Source organism: Pyrus communis, chromosome 13 (genome assembly GCF_041283825.1).
Source record: "Pyrus communis isolate YQ-2024b chromosome 13, ASM4128382v1, whole genome shotgun sequence".
In the NCBI taxonomy this organism is placed as follows: Eukaryota; Viridiplantae; Streptophyta; class Magnoliopsida; order Rosales; family Rosaceae; genus Pyrus; species Pyrus communis.
This window is the reverse complement of record NC_142577.1, coordinates 23,102,063-23,122,832: the sequence shown is the minus strand read 5'-3', so window position 1 is coordinate 23,122,832 and position 20,770 is coordinate 23,102,063. Positions and strand designations below refer to the sequence as shown.

The 20,770-nt window shown below is 37.3% G+C and overlaps 3 protein-coding genes and 1 non-coding gene across 4 annotated transcripts; 3 read left to right on the top strand and 1 right to left on the bottom strand.

Moving 5' to 3' along the window:
• The first annotated feature begins 187 nt into the window (after window positions 1-187).
• On the top strand, window positions 188-7,270 carry LOC137737624 (GPI ethanolamine phosphate transferase 3). Its single transcript, XR_015955102.1, has 20 exons — window positions 188-680; window positions 766-800; window positions 889-1,010; window positions 1,267-1,356; window positions 1,513-1,632; window positions 1,733-1,816; window positions 2,059-2,136; window positions 2,546-2,671; window positions 2,766-2,855; window positions 3,268-3,303; window positions 3,377-3,432; window positions 4,168-4,312; window positions 4,422-4,866; window positions 4,988-5,079; window positions 5,252-5,801; window positions 6,052-6,187; window positions 6,401-6,442; window positions 6,595-6,699; window positions 6,845-6,928; window positions 6,995-7,270. It is a non-coding gene; the product is annotated as a GPI ethanolamine phosphate transferase 3 (transcript).
• Window positions 7,271-8,924: 1,654 nt separating this feature from the next.
• On the top strand, window positions 8,925-12,880 carry LOC137736233 (protein NRT1/ PTR FAMILY 4.5-like). The gene is made up of 7 exons (XM_068475543.2): window positions 8,925-9,017; window positions 9,594-9,678; window positions 9,880-10,097; window positions 10,433-10,855; window positions 10,961-11,085; window positions 11,368-12,241; window positions 12,845-12,880. The coding sequence occupies exons 1-7, from the start codon at window positions 8,925-8,927 to the stop codon at window positions 12,878-12,880; spliced, it is 1,854 nt and encodes a 617-aa protein (XP_068331644.2).
• Window positions 12,881-14,205: 1,325 nt separating this feature from the next.
• On the top strand, window positions 14,206-18,031 carry LOC137737179 (pectin acetylesterase 10). The gene is made up of 12 exons (XM_068476580.2): window positions 14,206-15,030; window positions 15,283-15,365; window positions 15,722-15,851; window positions 15,963-16,036; window positions 16,278-16,364; window positions 16,443-16,567; window positions 16,655-16,715; window positions 16,808-16,861; window positions 16,997-17,074; window positions 17,202-17,307; window positions 17,425-17,570; window positions 17,704-18,031. Exons 1-12 carry the CDS (start codon window positions 14,796-14,798, stop codon window positions 17,809-17,811), a joined length of 1,287 nt encoding a protein of 428 aa, XP_068332681.2. The 5' UTR covers window positions 14,206-14,795; the 3' UTR covers window positions 17,812-18,031.
• A 64-nt stretch (window positions 18,032-18,095) lies between these two features.
• Window positions 18,096-19,810, bottom strand: HYH (HY5-homolog). Its single transcript, XM_068476581.2, has 4 exons — window positions 19,525-19,810; window positions 18,836-19,088; window positions 18,453-18,609; window positions 18,096-18,334 (listed from the first exon to the last, which is right to left on the bottom strand). Exons 1-4 carry the CDS (start codon window positions 19,703-19,705, stop codon window positions 18,269-18,271), a joined length of 657 nt encoding a protein of 218 aa, XP_068332682.2. The 5' UTR covers window positions 19,706-19,810; the 3' UTR covers window positions 18,096-18,268.
• Window positions 19,811-20,770: the final 960 nt, after the last annotated feature.

The following is a 20,770-nucleotide window of genomic DNA, read 5'->3' as shown; positions in this document are numbered from 1 at the left end:
TAAGTAAATTTGAGTATGAGAAATATATTAAGCGGAATTAAAACTTTACCCATTTGCACTCAACTCCTAAAAGAGATGAACAACCGTGACTTATTACCTGTTGTTCTTCTTTTTAAAAAGAAAAAAAAAATCTCAATTTGGCAAAATAATTGACATAATTAATAGAACTATCCACGAGTCCGTTTTTGGAAATAAATTTAAAAAAAAAAAAAAATGTGCCAAAAGAAGGGAGTGCGAGAAGCAGCCGGAGCAAGAAAAAATGCAAACGCCAGTGCTGTTGCAAGATGGAAGTCATACACTGAATCAAACGCCATCAACGCGCGGCAATCACTGCCCTTAAAATTCAAGATCCCACAAGAAACCCAGAAACCAGCATCCCTTTTCTTCTTCTTCTTCTTCTTTTTTCCTGCAATTACTTGCAAGATGGGAAAACGAATATGGATTCCCTGGGCGATCATGGCGCTCCACGTCGTCGCCATTCTCTTATTCACCAGAGGCTTTCTTCTCACCCGGACGGAACTTCCATTTTACAGCAACTGCTCCGACGTTTCGCAGTCGCCTTGCTCCTACTCCGTTCCAGAAACCCAGAACCGAAACGACACCGTTGACCCGAATCAGCAGCGTTGCTGGAGCAAGCCTGCTGTTGGGCGCCTTGTAATCATCGTTTTCGACGCCCTCAGGTAAACCCCATTTCAAATTTATCAAATTTATCCAAGAAAATAATGTAGGCAATCTCAGTTTTGTTAATCTCTTTGCTCTTTTCAGGTTTGATTTTGTGGCTCCCAGTACTTTCTTTCAAGGTTAGCATTTTCAATTCTCACTTCATTAGTTGTTGCCTGCAATGCGATTGCGATTGTGAAGTCGAGTGCTTGATAAATGTTGTTGCAGAATCAAAACCATGGATGGACAAATTAAAACTTGTTCAAGACATGGCAGCCAGAAATGCGTCGACCGCTCGGATTTTTAAAGCCATTGCTGATCCGCCAACGACGAGTTTGCAGCGTTTGAAGGTTAGCCTTTTCACTTACTTGTTTGAAATTGCAAGAACTTCAAGATGGTTGCTTTGCACAATGCTTCATGCACCTTTTAAGTTTAGTCTTTCATGGAGTATGAGTTGATGCTCCATGCTTTTGAGTTTGCTTTTCTAATCTAGCAGCAATGCATGCTTTCATATTCGGAATTTGGTGAATTTAGAGCCTGCTTGCTGGCCTCATGCCAAGGATGAATTTTAACTGTGTCAGTTGCTTCCCTTCCAAAATTTTTTAGGGCTTGACAACCGGTGGATTGCCGACTTTTATTGATGTTGGGAACAGCTTTGGTGCTCCAGCAATAGTGGAAGATAACTTAATACATCAGGTTGCTCTCCCTCTCCCTCTCCCTCTCCCTCTCCCTCTCTCTTTCTCTCTCCCTCTCTCTTTCTCTCTCCCCACCATGATTTACTTGGCATAGTTATTCCTTCTTTCAAGTTGTAGAACTTATTGTCGTAAGTCTGAAATGTGGACCAACCTGCAGTTGGCTAAAAATGGAAAGCGAGTTGTAATGATGGGGGACGATACATGGACGCAGTTGTTTCCTCGTCATTTTGAAAAATCTTTTCCTTACCCCTCTTTCAATGTTAGAGATCTTGATACGGTATGCGCAACAAAAACATTTCACTTTTTAACCTTTTTCTTGAATTCAGTCATATTTTGAATTTGATCATGGATTGAAGTAATTTATCTTTCTGTTCCAGGTGGACAATGGCTGCATTGAGCACCTTCTTCCATTCTTGTACCAAGAAGATTGGGATGTTCTTATCGCACACTTTCTTGGTGTGGTATGGTTTGATTGCTTGATTTTTTCAGTGATAAATAGATTTGGATATTGTGTCTATTGTTCCTCTCTGAAGAACTGCTCAAGTAACCAAGGGTTCCGTATGAGAAGCAGATTATGTTCTTCCACTGAAAGCTGTGCAGGCTCTATATAATTTATTTATTTAAAACTATCTCAATTTAGCGGACCCCACTTAGTGGGAAAAGGCTTTGTTGTTGTTGTATTTAAAACTATCTCAATTGTCAGGATCATGCTGGGCACATATTTGGGGTTGATTCTATGCAAATGATAGAAAAGTTGGAGCAATACAACAATGTCTTGCTGGTAAGTCTTCAAACTCACAAATGGAAATTGCTCTTACATAATATTCTTCATTGGACGCTTTGCTTCTATGGATATATAATTATTGGTTACTTACTAGTTGGCTGTTACTAGGCTCCCTGTGATAAATTACCCAGTTTTTAATATTTTTTTACGTGTTTTTTCCCTTTTCTTCCAAGATAAGCAATTCAAGTATAATTTTGAACCCCGAACACATGGGAAATGTTATTGAAAATATTCTTTCCTCAACTTTCTGAAACCTTTGGGTCATTGTTTCAAAGTATTGAATAGTTTTAGCCTTTTAGGAACATACATTTGCTTGGTGCCCTTCATCTTGTTCACCTAATGCAATAGGTCTAGCCTTTTATCTATCCTTCCCTAATTTCCTCACAAACTGATCAGTTTGCTTTAGAAAGTAGTTGAAGCACTGGAGAGGCAGTCTGCGCCAGGGGGCTTACATGAGAATACTCTTTTGCTTGTGATGGGCGATCATGGACAGACTGTGAATGGAGATCATGGTGGGGGGAGTTCTGAAGAGGTACAAATTAAATGTGTTTTTCTTAAACGTTTTTGTTTTAGTTTTTGTTTGTCTTTTTGTTTTACTCATGCTAAATTAATAAGACACAATGCAGGTTGAGACATCATTATTTGCTGTGAGCTTTAAGAATCCTCCGTCTCCCATACCATCAGAGTTTGATACTTCATCTTGTGAACTTGATTTGGTACCCCCTCTCTCCCTAAGCACATGTATATGCTTGTGGCTTATAAATTATGTAGAAATCTTCCACCTACGAATGAGTTGATTCCTTTGCCACTATTCTCTTATATTTTATGGAGGCTTAAGTTATTCCTTGAAAATGAAAAGAGAAACATTCAAAATGGTTGGACAATTAAAAAAGTTTAAATTTGCAAAATCTAATTTTGCCTATTACTTACAGGGATTGATGAAACTTGATTAGATAATCATAAAACTAATTTGTCTTTCAGACTCTCCATATGGTAGGAGTCCTATAAGCCTTAAGAGAATTTTAAAGAAGATCTCTTTGTTAATGGCATTTTTAATTAGGTTTTTATGGGTCATAACTCATAAGTTAATTTTTTGTTCTGAATAAATTATTTATTGTTTGGCTACAGGATGGGAGGAATATTTGTGCAAGTTCCATCCAGCAGGTTAAATGGGTTAATATATTTGATTTTGTCTTACTTGCCAATCACCCATCCTTAGTCAAGTCACTCTCTGCAGCTTGACTTTGCAGTGACAATATCAGCGCTGCTTGGTATCCCCTTTCCTTTTGGAAGGTGTAGTGTAAGCATCCTGTCAATTTAATTTACGCCATTATGCATGCCATTGCTTATTGATTATTTTGATCATGACATGACTACCTCAGCTCCTTATTCTCTTCTACAATCAATAATACCATGGGCAAGCCGCAAGCCAGTACTTGATGAAAATAAAATGAAACATTCAGCGATCATGAAGTCAACATTTGTTTCCTTTATTTGAGCCAGTTCTTATATGGACAACATTTGACCAGGTTGGTCATTTCTAGACCAAAAAATAAAAAATAAAAGACCTTAAGGTAATCTATTGGATGAAGCTGCCACTGTAGCGCAAAATGCCATGCAAAATGGGCTTTTTGTTTTTATCTTCGAGTGAGGTCAAATAATCACGTGGTTGGATTATCTGGGTTTGTTATGCATTGTTATCATGGTAGTTGGTACTCAGTTTGTAACAGCATTGCACACTGAAAGTGCATTCACTTTGTGTCCAGTTGACAATGCCTGGTGATCCTTCTCAAAGCTTAACTTGCTTGAAAACTTGATTTCTTATATCTAAGTCATCTTATATCTGTTTCAGTCCCATTTCCCGTATTGTGGAACAGCTTCCTGTATTTCCAATTTAATTTATGTAGATCTCACAATAATCAATGTACATTGGATAGTTCACCTCTATACCACTGTGTCATACTTTAGCTTTTTGTTGTTGAGGAATTTATATGCTAGCTGTTTCACATATATTGGTTTTCTTTTCAGTATTGGGCGTGTTAATCCTCAGCTTTATGCTTTAGGAGTTGGAACATGGAATTTTGAAGATAGTGTGGGCAATTCCCAAAATCAGTCAAAGTTGGAACAATGGATGCTGAATTATGCCAATGTACTCTGCACCAATTCTTGGCAGGTATTACTTTAGCAATTTATCTTATGTCAATATACTTTATAAATTCTTAGATGAAAGCTTTAACCGTCCATCATTTATATTAAATAATTGTTGGATTCTTCTTGTTTAGGTAAAAAGATATATAGATATATATTCTGCTTCATCAGTTATTGGATTTTCCCACGAAGATTTGTTGCACATAGCAGACATGTATGCTAAAGCAGAGGAGAGATGGTCACTGACTACAAAGAAGTTGCTGTCACACGAAAAGGAAAACCACAATGAATTATTGCCTGCTCTTAAGAGGCAAATTAATTTGTATTCTGATTTCCTGGCAAGTGTTGCTGAACTTGCACGCTCTAAATGGACTGAGTTTAATTTAAAGATGATGGGTGCTGGACTTGGCATTATGCTGATATCACTTCTTGTCCATTTCCTTGCAATTAAGAAGGTGAAGGAGGAATATGGTTTTTCTTTTACTTCATCTGGAGATTCTGGGATTTCCTTCAGTTTAATTTTTTCTTGTTTTATGGTGGTGATGCGTGCATGCAGCTTCCTCTCGAATAGTTTTATCTGTAAGTATTAGATAATTTTTATTTATGTATGGATGGCAGCACAAAATCCATGGCTAATGCTCATGTTGGCAAACTAACTTTTACTCAATTGTTTTTTTCTTTATGCAAACCTTGTGAGCAGTGGAAGAAGGAAAAGTGGCATGCTTTCTTTTGGCCACAACTGGACTAATTAAGATGCGATATTCAATCATGAAGAAGAAGATGATATTAGAAGTGAGTAGTTGTTTACCTCAGGTTTCTAATACCGTGCCCTCACTCAAGGCCCCAATTCTTTTTAATCAGATATTGCGGAAATACTGTTACAAATTTGTTATTGTTCATTTCTGATAGAACTATATCAAATATAGTTTCTTGTAATGATCATTTTTTGCTGATGTAATTGCAGGCCCTTGTTTTCCTTCTTCTGATCGCCATTTGCAGATTTACTATTGAAGTTGGATTGTCAAAGCAGGCTCCTAGTTCTGAAATTATTAATGCATATCCTTCATGGATGCTCAGGATCACCGCAGGGTTTCCAGTTTGGAATATTGTTGCTGAAGTTATACCGGCAGTTTCCCTGATTTTATTGGCATTTTTGCTGCGCAAGGCCATTACTGGAAGCTCTTCCGAGGGGATTTGGAAGTATATTATCATGGGAACTAATATAAGTTATATACTAATAGCAGTGCATTGGGCTTCAGAAAGTAACATATTCAATCTGGCCGAGGTGCTTAAAGGCATAGGAAGAAATTACATTCCTCGTCTGATATATGCCGTTGGATTTGGACAATTGTTATTACTGGCATTTAATCAGCTTTTCAATGAAGGGAAATCCTCAGATTGCAGCAAAGTCCTATATATTAAAACAGTGGCCATGTTTTCTGCCTGGAGCTCAACACTCATTCTTCTGTTGGGAAAGCAGGGTCCTTGGATTGCTTTAGCATTCGTTATTGGAGGTGCGTGCTTTAGTTATTTATAGTGTCGGTGCTTTATTTTCTCTTGAATGGTTTCTTTTGGCCAATAAAATTTCCCTTGGTACTTTTGCATCCACCTTTTGGCCTTTGTTATATTTCACTTTTTTATTTCAATATTTGTTCAGTCGTAGATGTTGTTTAATTGGATAAAGCATGTTGTTATGAAACAGTTTGTTGCTCTTTTTCTTAAAGTTTTGGTACCTGTAATAATTTTTCTTTTTACTTTTGACAGGTTATTGCATAATGAGGCTGGATAACATAGAGCTGGATGCCAAAGATGGAGGCAGTTGGAATACGATGCTTGATCCTATTCCTGTAACGCAGTGGAGCCTTTTTGCTGTGTGCCTGTTTTTCTGCACCGGTCATTGGTTTGTTGCTTGCTTCCTACTTTGTGACTTTCATGTTTTCTGATTTCTCTTATCAGCACACTTTGCGTTAGTTTTGGAATCATTTTGGTTTGGTCCCTACAAAAATAACTTATATGATTTAATTAAGAGTTGATTTTTCTATATTATATTTGCATTGTTTTCAACATTTTTCGCCCTCTTATGTTTCATAACCCAAGATAAACTTTTCTTCAGGTGTGCTTTTGACGGCCTCCGATATGGTGCTGCATTTATTGGGTGAGTCACAGGTATTGGATAAGTGGTCACTTTCGACTACTTATCTTTTGAAAACTAAAGAATCCAGTAGTGATTGGCTCCTGCTTTTGCCCTTGTGAGTGTTCATAGTGCCCTGTGGATAGATTATTATTAAAACCCTGTGTTATTTTCAGGTTCGATGATTTCATCCTAGTTCCCCAAGCAATCCTCCTTACAAATTTGTGCTCCTGGGTCAGACTGAGAAAGGGAAGAAATTTGTGCTCACACGACTATCTCTAGTAAGTTTATTGTGTTGCATATAGGTCATGTGTTTGCTATCTTTATAAGTTTTATCCTCGTAAAAGGGATTCTCTCAGTAAGATCATAGGGCTCGTGGATTGTCTAGCCAGTTTGAAAGTTAATTGGTCGTGATCGATGTCTTAGGTGTACATGATTTATGGGCTCATCATGGCTACTTCGGTCACAGCAACTATAATATGTGTTACAATGCACAGGCGGCATCTAATGGTAAGTCAACAAATATTAATTTTTCAACGATTATTGGACACCCATAACCATATGTTTTGCTTGCAGGTATGGGGTTTATTTGCCCCGAAGTTTGTTTTCGATGTGGCGGGTCTTATCCTTACAGACATACTCGTTTGTTTGGCCTCACATTACTACTTCGGTCAAGTAGAAGACGATGCCCTGCAAGATCCGTTCACCAAAGACAATGCCCTACAAGATCTGTTCACCCAAAAATAGAAACAATACATGTAATCAACTGAAAATTTTTGTCCACATTTATTTATTGATTGATTGTTGTAGCAATTGATTCGAGATAAAGATGAAACCTGCATCGATACCAAATGCCTAGTCGTATCTGTTGATTTAAACTGGAATACTTGCAGAAAAAGCTAATGAATGTGATGTTCTAACCCGCTCGTTGAGCTGTATTTGCTGCTCTTTGTGCTCAAACACGACCGGCCTTGACTGTGCGCAATGGCTGCCGTGCAGTACACTACAAATTGATGGAAAATACAAAGGTGATGACTGGGTGTGAAATCAATGATGCAATGAGCTTGTAAGAAGTTTGGAGGCAAGAGATTGGAAGATCTGCTTGTAAACTCAGACATGTGGAGTGCTAGGAGAACTAGATTTCGACGTTTTTGTTGGATGGTTCTGGTCTTCAATTGTAAAAAGTCGCCAAAAGAATCTAATGCCCCTTCTGGCCGTAACTTAGCAGCCAGAATCTCACACCCCGGAAAAAGCCGACTCGGGTTCTTTTTGGAAGTGCCTCTAGTAAGACAAAACAATTTCATGTTACCAAAAGCGCCTCCAGGTCTCGCTGAGATGCTTTTTTAGAAAGTACTTATGTCAAAAGTGCGTTCGTTACAGATTCATTATTAATTATATCAAATTTTGAGCGCTTCTTGAAATAGCACTTGATAGTGTTTTTTGAAGAAACATCGGAAAGTGCTTCTCCAAAAAGCACTTTTATGAGCCATATGCGCTTCTAAGTTTTCTACAAAACACATTGTTAGAACGTGCTTTTAGCCATTTCGAAAGCAATCCAAAATATATTTTTTGGACTCATAATAAAAAGTGCATCCAACAAAAGTGCTTATGAGAAGAAGTACTCAGTGAAAATGTATTTCCAAATGGCCCTCATTGGTCACCTTTGGGGACTTCTCTCCAACTAAGGCCATCTCCAATCAACCTGACCAAAGGGTCATAGGACTAAAAATAATTCAACCAAGGGTTAGGCCAAGAAGCTTGTTGGTCTCACTGGGCCAAAACCATCAAATTAGGCTAGTAGGTTGGCCATTTCCAGCCAGCCAGCCTAATGAGTCTAGCCCACTTTTTTTTTTTCTTTTTTTTTTCCTACACAATTTCTCACATACATTTTACCATTCCATATTATATTATCTCATTTTATTTCAATTCTTCACATTCTATTTTCTTCTAATAATTCTTCCTTTAATTTTTTCAATAATTTTCAAATGGCCACCTCTTTTAATAATCTTCCAATATGTCTGAAAATTTTATTTTAATACGGTAGTTTAATTTAATTAACTATATTAATTCAATTAAAATAATAAATTATGTTTGGCCTATGCCCCCTCGGTTGGACATGATTTTTTGTCAAAAGACTATGTTTGGCCTAGGCCCTTTGGTCACCTCGATTGAAGATGGTATAAAATATGACATGACACTGTTCATTTAAATATAATTTCGCTATAGGGCTAAACATAGCCCTTTAACCCTCCTTTGATTGGAGATGGCCTAAGTATCTTTCGTTCTACCTTTGACGTTGTTTGGGAATTTGTCATCTAATGCTGCCCTTGTAGCTTGCACATCATATGTTAGAAAACAACATTTGTAATTAAATTATATATTTGTGTTTCTAAATTTTATATTAGGAGAGTGATTAGGGGTAGATCGGTTAGATTAGATCCCTGTCAAAAGCAACGATGATTGAGATAAGTAAGTGTTGGATTTCTCACGGCCGGTCCGCCGGCTTATGGTGTTGTTTGGCGTCGGGATTTTGGGAGTTGGAATGCCACTGTTTTTGTATGCATCCACAATTGGGATGCCACCGGCATTGGAGATGATGGCGTAACATTTTTCTGCTCTTTAAAGTCTAAACAAAAACACATTCCCTTCCTCCTAAGTATAATATACACACACACACACGCACACATACTTGGAACCTCCCTCACCATTTACACATATACGAGTTCCTCTCTCCTTTCTCCGCACTCACTCTTCGTCTTCCAAAGTCTCTACCATCCTTTCTCTTTGACAAAGGAACTCGCTAACATCCTTCGTCATGGTAATTACTAGGACAGAAGCACTTTTGCTCACAAACACTTTTAGTAGAAATTTATTAAATTGTTTTTATAGAAACTTCAAGTATTTTGTGAAAATATTTCGTGAACAAACTACTAAAAAGTGCTTTTGAATCCAATTGTATTTTAACTTTTTTCTCCAAATGCTATTAGTAGCTCCTTTAGCCATTCTAAAAGCACATAGACTCTAAATTTAAAGTGTCCTACCTTGCTTCTTCAACTTTAGCATTTTACACATGCCCACACCCAAAAAAATATGAACATACATGGTTGTTAGTTAGAAGTTAGAACTACAACATGTTGTATGTCATTTTCTAATATTAGTTGGCTTTGATTTGTAGGACAATGAAGTTGGTGCTAAAGACTTAGACTATGAACCCTCGAAGAGGAAACAAGGTGGATTCAAGGCCAACTATTTTATCTTTGGTAAGTGACAACTTTCGGATAACTTAACGAACACTATAATGTTATTTAGACACTTAAGACTGACACACTCTTTAGTGGTATGTACAATTATATTTGAGAACCACCTATATCAGAAGGAGTGTCATTTATGTGTCTAAATAGCGTTACTCTTACGAGAAATCACGTTAATTTGAGCTCATGCTGAATGTGTTTTGTGTGCAGCAATGATGTTCCTGGATAACATAGGCTTTGTGGCTAACATGGCCAGCCTGGTTTTATACTTCATGTTCGTCATCCACTTCGACCTCTCTGGCTCTGCAACCACCACAACAAATTACTTGGGCACCACATTCTTGCTCACCATTGTTGGAGGATTCATCTCTGATGCCTACATGAACCGCCTCAACACGACTCTACTCTTTGGCGTCATCGAGTTGCTGGTAAATCTTGTTTCTTTCCATCCTCCCAACGTACTTAATCCGATTCATCTTAAACGGAAAAACAAAAAGAACTTACTTTAATCCACAAAAATTCTCTGTGTAGGAAGTCTGTTTAAAAACATACTTGCATCGATATTGCAAAACAAATATAGATAACGTCATCGTGTTTGTTGGTAACAGGGACATCGACACATTATTGATGACTTATCACAATTCGTTCTTCAGTACAGAACAGATTGTCTGTTTCACACCTGGACTACACTAATCAATACATATATATATATATATATATATATATATATATATATATATATATGTTGTGTTTTGACTTGCAGGGATATATGTTGCTGATTATTCAAGCCCGTGACAAAAACCTGCAACCTCTACCTTGTCTGGAATCAACCTGTGTGCATGGCACAAAAGCCCTACTGTTTTACGCTTCGATTTCCCTTGTGGCACTTGGAGGAGGCGGAATCAGAGGAGCAATCCCAGCTTTAGGAGCTGATCAATTCGACTCCAAAGATCCCAATGAGCACAAGCACATAGCCAGCTTCTTCAATTGGTTTTTGCTTAGCATAACAGTTGGAGCTGTGATTGGTGTCACATTTGTGGTGTATGTGAGCTCAAATGTTGGATGGGATATCGGATTTATCATCTCCTTGTCCTGCGCTGCAGTTGGTCTTATCTTTGTTGCATTGGGAAAGCCATATTATCGCGTCCGAGTTCCAGGAGAGAGCCCTTTGATTAGGGTTTTAGAGGTCTCTCTCTTCCTTCCTCTCCCGTTGTTTAACTTGGAAAATATAGGGTAATTAGTAATGCCACTAACAGTGGACTGATTAATTTGAGATGACCCTTTTGTGCAGGTAATGGTGGTGTCTGTAAAGAACTGGAAGGTGGAGGTACCCCAGAATTCCGATAAACTGTATGAAATACGTGCCCGCGATTCTGCTTCTAAAGCAGAGCTCATCCCTCACAGCAATCAATTCAGGCAGGTTCCTCAAAGCCTTCATTTGTTATCACCACCTTTTCGCTTACATAACTTTGGACAGTCTAAGAAGAAATTCTTGCTTAAAACTTGAATATAACACGTTTCTGATAATAATTGATCACGTGACTGACATCGGTTGTAACTTCTAATACACGAACTTTTTTGGTCATTAGGAACTTAGTATTAGGAGTCTCTTTGATAGTTACTTGCTGTTCAAGAAAACGTGCAAAATAAGCAAAAAAAAATACCAATTAACAAGACTATCAACTTTTCTTTGGGCAGATTACTAGACAAGGCAGCCGTTCTCCCGAATGGCGCGAACGCAGCAAGAAAATGGAAAGTTTGCACAGTAACACAGGTGGAAGAAGTGAAGGTTTTGGCAAGGATGATGCCTATTCTTCTAAGCACAATCCTCATGAGCACATGCTTAGCCCAATTGCAAACCCTTTCAATCCAACAAGGCACCCTCATGAACACACGCATTGGCGATTTTGATGTCCCATCCACCACAATCCCAGTGATTCCTCTAGTATTCATGACCCTCCTTATTCCAGTCTACGAATTTGCCTTCGTTCCCCTCTTGCGCAAAATCACGGGTCACCCCAATGGCATAACCCACCTCCAGAGAGTTGGGGTCGGGCTTGTCCTCTCAGCCATCTCAATGGCCATAGCAGGAATCGTAGAAGTTAAACGAAAACACGAGATGGTTCACCACAACCACAAAATCAGCCTCTTCTGGCTCTCTTTCCATTACGCGATCTTTGGAATCGCGGACATGTTTACACTCGTAGGGCTGATGGAATTCTTCTACAAGGAGGCACCCGCCGGCATGCGCTCTCTTTCCACTTCCTTCTCTTGGCTGTCTCTGTCCATTGGCTACTACTTGAGCACGGTTTTCGTCGAGCTCATTAACACCATCACTAGCAAGTTCACTAAGAACAAAATGGGGTGGCTGGAAGGGCGCGATATGAACAAAAGCCGCGCGGACTATTTCTATTGGTTCCTCGCGATCCTTAGCGTGGTTAATTTCGGAATTTACGTATGGTGTGCCCAATGGTATAAGTATAAGAATGATGTTACGGTCTACGAGGAAATGTTGCTCAAAGCCAGCGGACCTCGGTCTTTCTCTGCAAGTAGTGTAAGCTTTGTGTCCAAGGTAGGTGAGAAGGAAGAAAAACAAAACGAGGCCAAGTGAAAAAAATAGGAAGCAAAGTCTACGCCCCAAGTACTAGTACAAGAAGTTCCATTCATAGATAAAATTTTGAGTTTTGAGTGCCAAATGCAACATGACATAAAAATGAAAATTCCCAAAAGCCAAAAGCCAAAAGCCAAAAGCCCTCTAGATGGAAATGTCATGGAAGTCTATTTTTTATATAAGAGTAGAAGTATAAATATAGGTGGATGCATGGACCACAACATCTTGTAATATTTGTAACTTGTACCTTGTAGTGCTCAATTGACTCAATACTTTAAGGCCAATTGCATATGAGTAGTAGCTAGGAGATTGTAATTTAAGTTATTATAATCAACAATTTATTATGCATTTTAGATTATGTGCTTGATTTGCCAATCGTTTGTGAAACCAATTACACACTATTATGCGTTTTTATCAATGCATGATTGACATAAGATAACATCACAATGGCATTCCAAAGAGTGTGAAAAATTATTTTAGAATATGGGACATGCATAAGCATTAGTATGGCTTTTAGGTTAGAACTCATGATGGTCTGCATGACATTGAAATGTGAATTAATAGGATGATAATGTTGAACATTTGAGGGTAAACGCTTGACCCTCTAGATAATTACTCATTTGCAATCAACCTCCTGAACTATCTTTTTGTTAAATTAACTCTTTTAAACTATTTGAAATTAGCCAATTAATTTCTTACCGTAAAATTCGATAAAATTTCTTCTGCTTTGTTATCAAATACTGGCATGACTTTATAACCAAGAGTGATTCATATGCTGATTGTGTGCCAGTATTTGATGATGGCAAAGTGGATGGAATTTTCTTGAATCTGATGGTCAGCGATTAATTGGCTAATTTCAAAAAGCTTAAGGGGTAATTTTACCAAAAAATAGTTTAAAATGTCAATTTCAACTAAAATAATAATTTAAAGGGTTAAACGACAATTTACTCAATATTTGATCAGTATTTGATAAGTATGGGGACATCATGGCTATGCAAAGATGGACAAGGATTTTCTTCCTTTTTTATTTTATTTTTTATTTTTATCTCCCCTCCTCTCTCCTCCTCTTTGAAAGCTCAAGATTCCATTGTTGTAGAGACTAATAAGAAGTAAAAAAGAGAGAGAAGGAAAAAAAAACTGAAGATAGGAGGGGAGGGAGGGGAGGGAAAAAGATAGAGGAGAATCCCCACCAAAAAGTGGGAGTCATAGTTAGAGTGTGGTACAGCTCCCTACTAGATGTGATTGGTAATCAAATGAAGTGTCGGCTGCCATTCTCACTGGTCAGTCTGGATTAAGTTAGAGCTGGCCTCAAATATCATTAAACCCCACTAAATTTAGAGGCATACATTATTTACTTAAAAAAAAAAAAAAAGAGAAGTTAATTAGGTAAAGTTAAAATGTCCCTAAATGCTCTAATTCTATCAATTTACATATTGACATTATATAGTTTTTGAGTAACCTGTAGTAATGGTTATTCAATTTTATTTAAATTAGAGCAATGATCATTTAACTAAAAATTAATTATTATTAGTTCCTTAACTCATCAAAACGTGTAACTATGGTACAATGAGTTATGTTGGAGCTTTGGAGGGATTATTGCTCTAATTGAATTAAAGTTGAGGAACTATTTCTCTAGTTGGATTAAAGTTGAGGAACCATTAATACAATTTTTCTTATTTGCCCTTAATTTAGCCTCACGTGCATGGCACGTGACTTATTTTGACGGAAATTCTAACGGAGTTGACAAAAATGATTATAGCTATACGTTTTGATGAGTTGAGGGACCAATAGTAATGGACTTTTGATTGAGGGACCATAACTTCAATTGAGTTAATGTTGAATGATCATTACTACAGTTTAATGATAGTTTTAATAGTTCATGAAAAAGTTAAGAAATAATGAAGCATGTGTAAATTGGCAGGAGCGAGCACCGATAACCCTCCAATTAGGCAATCACAATTATTGCGTATCGATTATGGTTGTTGCCCACTTTATTAGCGGTAAGCATGAACTAAAAGGCCAAATGTAGCATATTTACCAAGAGGACAGTGACCACTACCAATACCAAATAGTGATGGAATTGAGTTCATGAAAGAAACCAGAACCAAAATACCCCATTTCTCTCCCACTTCTTCTCCGCCATTTTCTTTATTTAGTTTGGAACTGCTTTTTTGAAAAGCACTTTTAGGAAAGCACTTTCACTAAAAAGCACTTCTAGTAGAAGCATATTGGGTACGTGGTGATGTTCAAGAAGTTCCAAACAGGGTTATTTGTTATGCTAAGTCCTAAAGAAAGAGATTTGATTTTTTAGCCAATGCCAACTGGTGGTTGGGTTGCTCACTTCCTCAATTACGACAATATTCCTCTTCATATTACCAAAGTTGTTCTTCAGCCACATTCTCTGTGTTTCTCTGTCTCTCTGTATCCCCCTTCTTTTTCTTCAGCTGAATTACATTGAAAAGTAAATAAAAAATAGCTGTGGTTTAAGCTCTAGTTCTTACCATTTGTTTGTGCAATGAGATTTCTGGGGTCAGCCAACATGAAGCTTTTCTGGGTTTTGGGGTTTATGGGGTTTGTGTTTTGCAGAACAGATAGAACTTTTATTGGGGATGTGAATGTCGCACAGGAACAAGACCTGCATTATACTGAGAGTAATGTGTATGGCTATGCAGCTTATGGTTATGGGTTTTCCAGCAGACCCTTAATGGTGGGTCTCACACTCATCAATGGAGCTGCTGCCAAAGGAGCAGGTTCTCTTTTTTCACCAAAAAAAATGAAAGACATTTCTCCTTTTCTGCTAATAAAGATACTTGAATTTTACAGATTAGTGTGTTTTTAAAGTTTGTTTCTTTGTCGAACGATTCGATGGATTCATAGGTAGTTGAAACTCCATCTGTTTCTTAGTTAGATGCTCATGTGGCCAATTTCAGAAATTGCAAAGGAAAGGAACTGATGCCTCTATTCCTTTGTGGTTTCATGACTTTTGTTTTCTCAATGTGCAGTCTGCCTGGATGGAACATTACCTGCTTACCACATCCACCATGGATACGGATCAGGAGCAAACAGTTGGCTCATTCAGTTGGAGGTAAGTAATATCCGACGAAAACTAAGATCTGTCATACAAACTTGACAGAGTGAATTATGGCAGTTCTGTTCTTAACACATCACCATTAATAGTTGTGATGAATCTGATTGAGTTATACTTCTGTTTGGTACTAACTGTTGGTACTTCTATATGGATATTTCATCAGTACTCTGATCAAATTAGTTTACCATCTGAAGTTTCTCGTTCAGCGAAGATGATTTGTGCTTCTTTGCCTTTTGTATGCTTCTAAAGGATATATAGGAAATAGATATTATGAAGTAACTTCTTTGAGTGGCTTGCCTGTAATATATGCTGGGAGCTAATGAACATCTTTGGTTAACTTCTTTTATTGATAGGGAGGAGGATGGTGTGATACAATCAGAAACTGTGTTTACCGTAAGAAAACTCGTCGTGGTTCATCAGCATATATGGAGAAGTATATACCATTTGCAGGGATACTAAGCAACAAAGCAGGAGAAAACCCTGGTTATCTATCTGTCTGCATCCTTATTTCTCTACACATGCAGCACTATATGTCCTACATGATTCTTCGTCATTAGTAATCTGATATTCTTGATGGGACACAAACAATTGCAGACTTTTACAATTGGAACAGAGTTAAGGTTCGATATTGTGATGGTGCATCTTTCGCCGGTGACAGTCACAATGCGGTTAGTGGGAGTAAATGATCATATGCTTATTTATTTTTAAATTCTTGTTGAAAACCAGCACTTATTTTGCTTAATTTCTACCAGAGGTAAGGAACTCAAGTTTAATAGTTGCTGTATTTACACTGGTCGTTATGTTGCATCATATTCTTAAGATTTTTATTGTCTAACTGTTGCAAACAAAGCAGTATTCTTATAGATCTTATGAGTTATGACTGAAATTACTGGTTTAACTGTTGCTCAGGCTGCCCAATTGCATTTTCGAGGACAACGTATCTGGAAAGCTGCTATGGAAGACTTGATGTCAAGGGGAATGCGCTATGCTAATCAGGTTATTGTCATTAATTTTTCGGAGAGGATATGTTTCACTCTTCTGCTAGTGTTATACATTTGACCTTGGGATTTCTAGGCTCTTCTTTCTGGATGTTCTGCTGGTGGGGTTGCAACTGTACTCCACTGTGATGAATTTCGTGGAATGTTCCCTGCAACTACTAGAGTGAAGTGCCTCAGTGATGCTGGACTGTTTCTTGACGTGTAAGAATCCATTTTTCAACAAATTTTGGCATGCCTTATACCTTTTGGTTCTTACTCAGATAATAATCTTGTTATCTGAAATTGCAGAGTTGATGTATCTGGTAGTCGCACTTTGAGAAGTATGTTTAGAAGAGTGGTTAGTCTACAGGTATTATCCATTTAATATGAAATCTATCCACCTTCAAATGTGCTTTATGGATTGAAACTTCTATGACTAATAGACATGCAATTATTTTGCAGGGGGTGCAAAAGAATCTCCCATGGAGTTGTACCAATCGCCTCCACCCGACTTTGGTAGTTTCTTTTCTTGCATTTAATCCTTAAGATGAACCTTCTTTTCTATATAGATTATACAAAGAACCCAATTTTAGAGTGAGGTTTCCCTTCTACTTTTAGTCTTGATCATTAACTTCGTTGTTCAAATTTCAGTGCTTTTTCCCCCAGCACTTAATTGCAAGTGTCAAGACTCCCCTTTTTCTGGTCAATGCAGCTTATGATACATGGCAGGTGCGTTCTTAATTTCTTATCCTCGCATTCCTTTCTGATTCATGTGGTGGATGGATATGCATCTTACAGTAGAATCGTGATACGCTGATGAATGAACGACCATCTTGAATCTTTCTCCTTTACTCAGATCCAGGCCAGTTTAGCTCCACGAACAGCAGACCCTAACGGCCATTGGCATGCGTGCACAAAAAATAATGGACGTTGTGCTGCATGGCAGATGAACTTTTTGCAAGGTGATTCCATTACGTTAATTATGCTTTGTGTTCCAGATGATGATTTAGTTACATGCTGAATGCTTGGTGTTTCGGAACTGAATTCGGTTCTCTTTTCTTTCTTCAACAAATTATCAGGTTTCCGGATTCAAATGCTCAAAGCTGTAAGTGGATTCTCGAGGGCTGGTAAAAATGGTTTGTTCATAAATTCTTGCTTTTCTCATTGCCAGACTGAGAGACAAGATACCTGGTTTTCTCAAAATTCTCCTCTTATTGGAAATAAGGTATGCCCTATTGTGCACTTTAAACTAGGTTAAAGAAAAGACTATCTATGGATTTGCTGTCATTTCTTTTTCACATTTTTTTGGTTACACTTAAGATTCTGTCTTGAACTCATATGCAATCAATTATCTGCAGGGGATAGCAAAATCAGTCGGAAACTGGTATTTCGATCGGTATAGTATCAAAGCTATAGATTGTCCGTACCCTTGTGACAAGACCTGCCATAATCTGGTGTTTAAGTGAAAATTACTGTATATCATCTCTTGCCATAATCTGGTGTTTAAGGGAAAATTTCTGTGTATCATCTCTATTTGTCTTCTCTCCCCAATTTATATTGCCAACGGCGTGTAATGTAACATTTTACCTTCTAGACCGAGTCATTGCTATGAAGCTCGAAGAGCGATCAACATGTTCATGTATCGTTTTTATGATCCAACATATAAATGTAATCCTCTTGATTAAATTCCAGTTATAATTTGACATCCAGTTGAAGAAAACGCGATGAGTAGCAATTTCTCGAAACAAAATTCATCCAAAAAAAGTATTTGTCATGAGAAATACATGGAACAAAAGGGAGAAGATAGAAGTTCATTACAACTTACATACTAGCTAGTTGAGTGTTCATATCAAACTAAAGTGGTGCACAAGTTCCATATGATAAAATTTCTAAATATATTCACCTAAAACTGCCTATCTGCTCTTACTTAACTGATCCTTGCTTTTGCTCAATACTTTCGTCCACTTTTGGCCTTGTGTTCATAAGAACCTGAAATTAAGACGGAGAAGGATTTCAACATAGTATTCAGCTACTAGAAAGAGTTTTACGATTTGTAAACCACAATGAGGATGCAGTACTACTCAACTAACAGTAACAGAAGCCTCACCTTTCGAAGCATGGTGTTTTCATTGACAAGCGTAGAGATCTTTTCTTCCAACTTTGAATTCCTATCATCCAATTCTTTGGCTCTTGATTCCAGATCGTTGACGTAAACCTTTTTCCTCTCCCGGGCTTGTTGAGCAGACACCCTGTTCCTTAGCAATCTGTAAGTTTGAGTGGACATGTTTCGATCAGTTTTAATTGGAATTGATATATATATTTTGGAAATGTTAGCTGCAACCTGATAAGTCACTACAAATGGTTTCATTTAGCCTTTTAAACTGACTTGAGAACCAAGAAACTTGGACAAACTAAAGATGAGTTTGTATATAGAAGCCATTGATTGATAATATAGGAATTCCGAACCCCTACATTTACTATTTATAGTACCTCTTCAGTCGCCTGTACTCCTTATCGACCGGATTTCGGCCTCGGCGGCGCTTGGCCGGAAAGCCAGACTGGGCATCTGGGTTGTTGTTGTTACTGGTGGCATTTGCGATTGTAGAGGCCGCATTATTAATATTATTATTAGGAGGGGGCAACGCCTCCACGTCCGGAACCGTGAACATATCTTCATCGCTCTCTTCTGGAACATCATCACCACCATCATCATCATCATCCAATGACCAAAACCAAGGAACGTCTATTAATTAAGACACAATTAATATTCAAAATTAAATATATAAAAAAACAAAAACAAAATAATTAGGCATGGAAATGTAAATAAAGCAAAGCCAAAAAGCCCCAACCCTCGGATTAATCTATCTTCTCAACTGTAAATACATTGAAATTGTTATTAATTTGATAGGCGCTTCTCCAGAAGCTTGTTCTATGACTTAGAAAAAGTTTTTTTTTTTTTTTTTTTTTTTTTTTTTTTTGTCAAACGCAATTATTTATCAGCGTTCCAAATGTAAGAAAGCATTGTTAGCTATTCTAAAAACAATCCCAAACAAACTTATATATTCTCATGTGGATTAGTACATTTGAATATTTTATATGAATTTAATTAATGTAACATTAATAATTTAATATGGAGGAAAAGAATGTGCAACATTTAGTTTGACAAAGTATAAGCAAACCTAGTTTGTTACTGTTCTTGGTGTTACTATGAAGAAGAAGAGAAGGATGAGGAGGCCCCAAGGAAGAAGAACCAGATGGCTGCTGTACTTGCTGTAGTTGCTCCAAACTGGAGGAGGAGGAGGAGATGGATAACATGGGGTTTTTGGCTTCACCATCTCCTGCTCTGATTGGGACTGACATGGCTGGCTTATGAGCTCTCGCTCTCTCTGGACGATGAGCTTATATATGAAATGATACACAATATTAAGGAATATATATTGATTATATATGCGCCTTAAGTAGTTGTGTATGTGCGCGTTTTTAGATTAGTTGCCAGGGTTGTGAGTAAAAGGAAGGGGTTTGGTTGAGGAGCGAACACGTTGATGTAAAGGTAGCCGCACGACACTCTTCTTCCTAGGCCCATTTTCATTTGTCCTACACCTCCCTCCCTACAACGTCCGTAAACCCTAAAAGCAAACACAACAAAAATCTATTTATTTTTCTAGCTTAATTTCATTCTTCAAACTTTGATATTCTTTCTTCTTCCCTTTTATCTTTTTCTGTTCTTAATGTACTACTTCAATAATATAATTTAAAAAAATTGGTAAACAAAATAGTATATGGTATGTTATTATTTTGAGATGAAACGCGACTGATGAAGTTAAGGTATTATATTATAGAAACTAAAAACAAACAAAAGAAATCCAAATATAACTTTCTCTGTTGTCATTGCAATTTGTATGCCCTTTGAGAAAAATAAGAACATCATATTATGAGCTGTAATTCATTAGGGAAACATATTTTGTTTCATTTCTCACACTTTTTTTTATTTTTAGTTTAATTTAGTAATAAAAAATAAATAAAGATGTACGAAAGAAGGTCAAAATAGATGTGTGAAAATCATCTCTCATTCATTTTCGTAAACATGCAGTTTAGTTTTCCTTACAAGAATTATTCATGCCAAAAAAGTTGAATTAGTCGGGAGTATTTCTTTTAGCAATTTGATTATCCTCATTTCCATTTCAACTGCATCCAAGAAACTGTTTTCCTTCATATATTTTAAATGATCATACAAGTGTAATTCAATATTTGAGTGAATAAAGTGTTGCGTTTCTACCTATGCATTATGGATTTGAAACTCTCCCTCCCCTAACTTGTGTATTAGTTTTTACTCCTCCCCCCTTGCCTTAAATGATCATACAACTTTGAATCTAGCCAATTTTTTACAAAGATGACTTTTGAAGAAATATACACCGTTTTTGTCAT

What these genes read in the sequence shown, in the direction of transcription:
- LOC137736233 (XM_068475543.2), top strand. Translation starts at nt 8,925, where the DNA reads ATGGTGTTGTTTGGCGTCGGGATTTTGGGAGTTGGAATGCCACTGTTT. An exon ending in CCTCACAGCAATCAATTCAG is followed by an intron (nt 11,086 to 11,367) that starts GCAGGTTCCTCA and finishes TTCTTTGGGCAG; the next exon opens with ATTACTAGACAAGGCAGCCG. An exon ending in GTGTAAGCTTTGTGTCCAAG is followed by an intron (nt 12,242 to 12,844) that starts GTAGGTGAGAAG and finishes GTGAATTAATAG; the next exon opens with GATGATAATGTTGAACATTT.
- LOC137737179 (XM_068476580.2), top strand. Translation starts at nt 14,796, where the DNA reads ATGAGATTTCTGGGGTCAGCCAACATGAAGCTTTTCTGGGTTTTGGGG. An exon ending in ATCGCCTCCACCCGACTTTG is followed by an intron (nt 16,862 to 16,996) that starts GTAGTTTCTTTT and finishes TTCAAATTTCAG; the next exon opens with TGCTTTTTCCCCCAGCACTT. An exon ending in GCAGATGAACTTTTTGCAAG is followed by an intron (nt 17,308 to 17,424) that starts GTGATTCCATTA and finishes ACAAATTATCAG; the next exon opens with GTTTCCGGATTCAAATGCTC.
- HYH (XM_068476581.2), bottom strand. Translation starts at nt 19,705, where the DNA reads ATGTCAGTCCCAATCAGAGCAGGAGATGGTGAAGCCAAAAACCCCATG. An exon ending in CAAGAACAGTAACAAACTAG is followed by an intron (nt 19,089 to 19,524) that starts GTTTGCTTATAC and finishes CTTAATTAATAG; the next exon opens with ACGTTCCTTGGTTTTGGTCA. An exon ending in GAGTACAGGCGACTGAAGAG is followed by an intron (nt 18,610 to 18,835) that starts GTACTATAAATA and finishes TCAAACTTACAG; the next exon opens with ATTGCTAAGGAACAGGGTGT.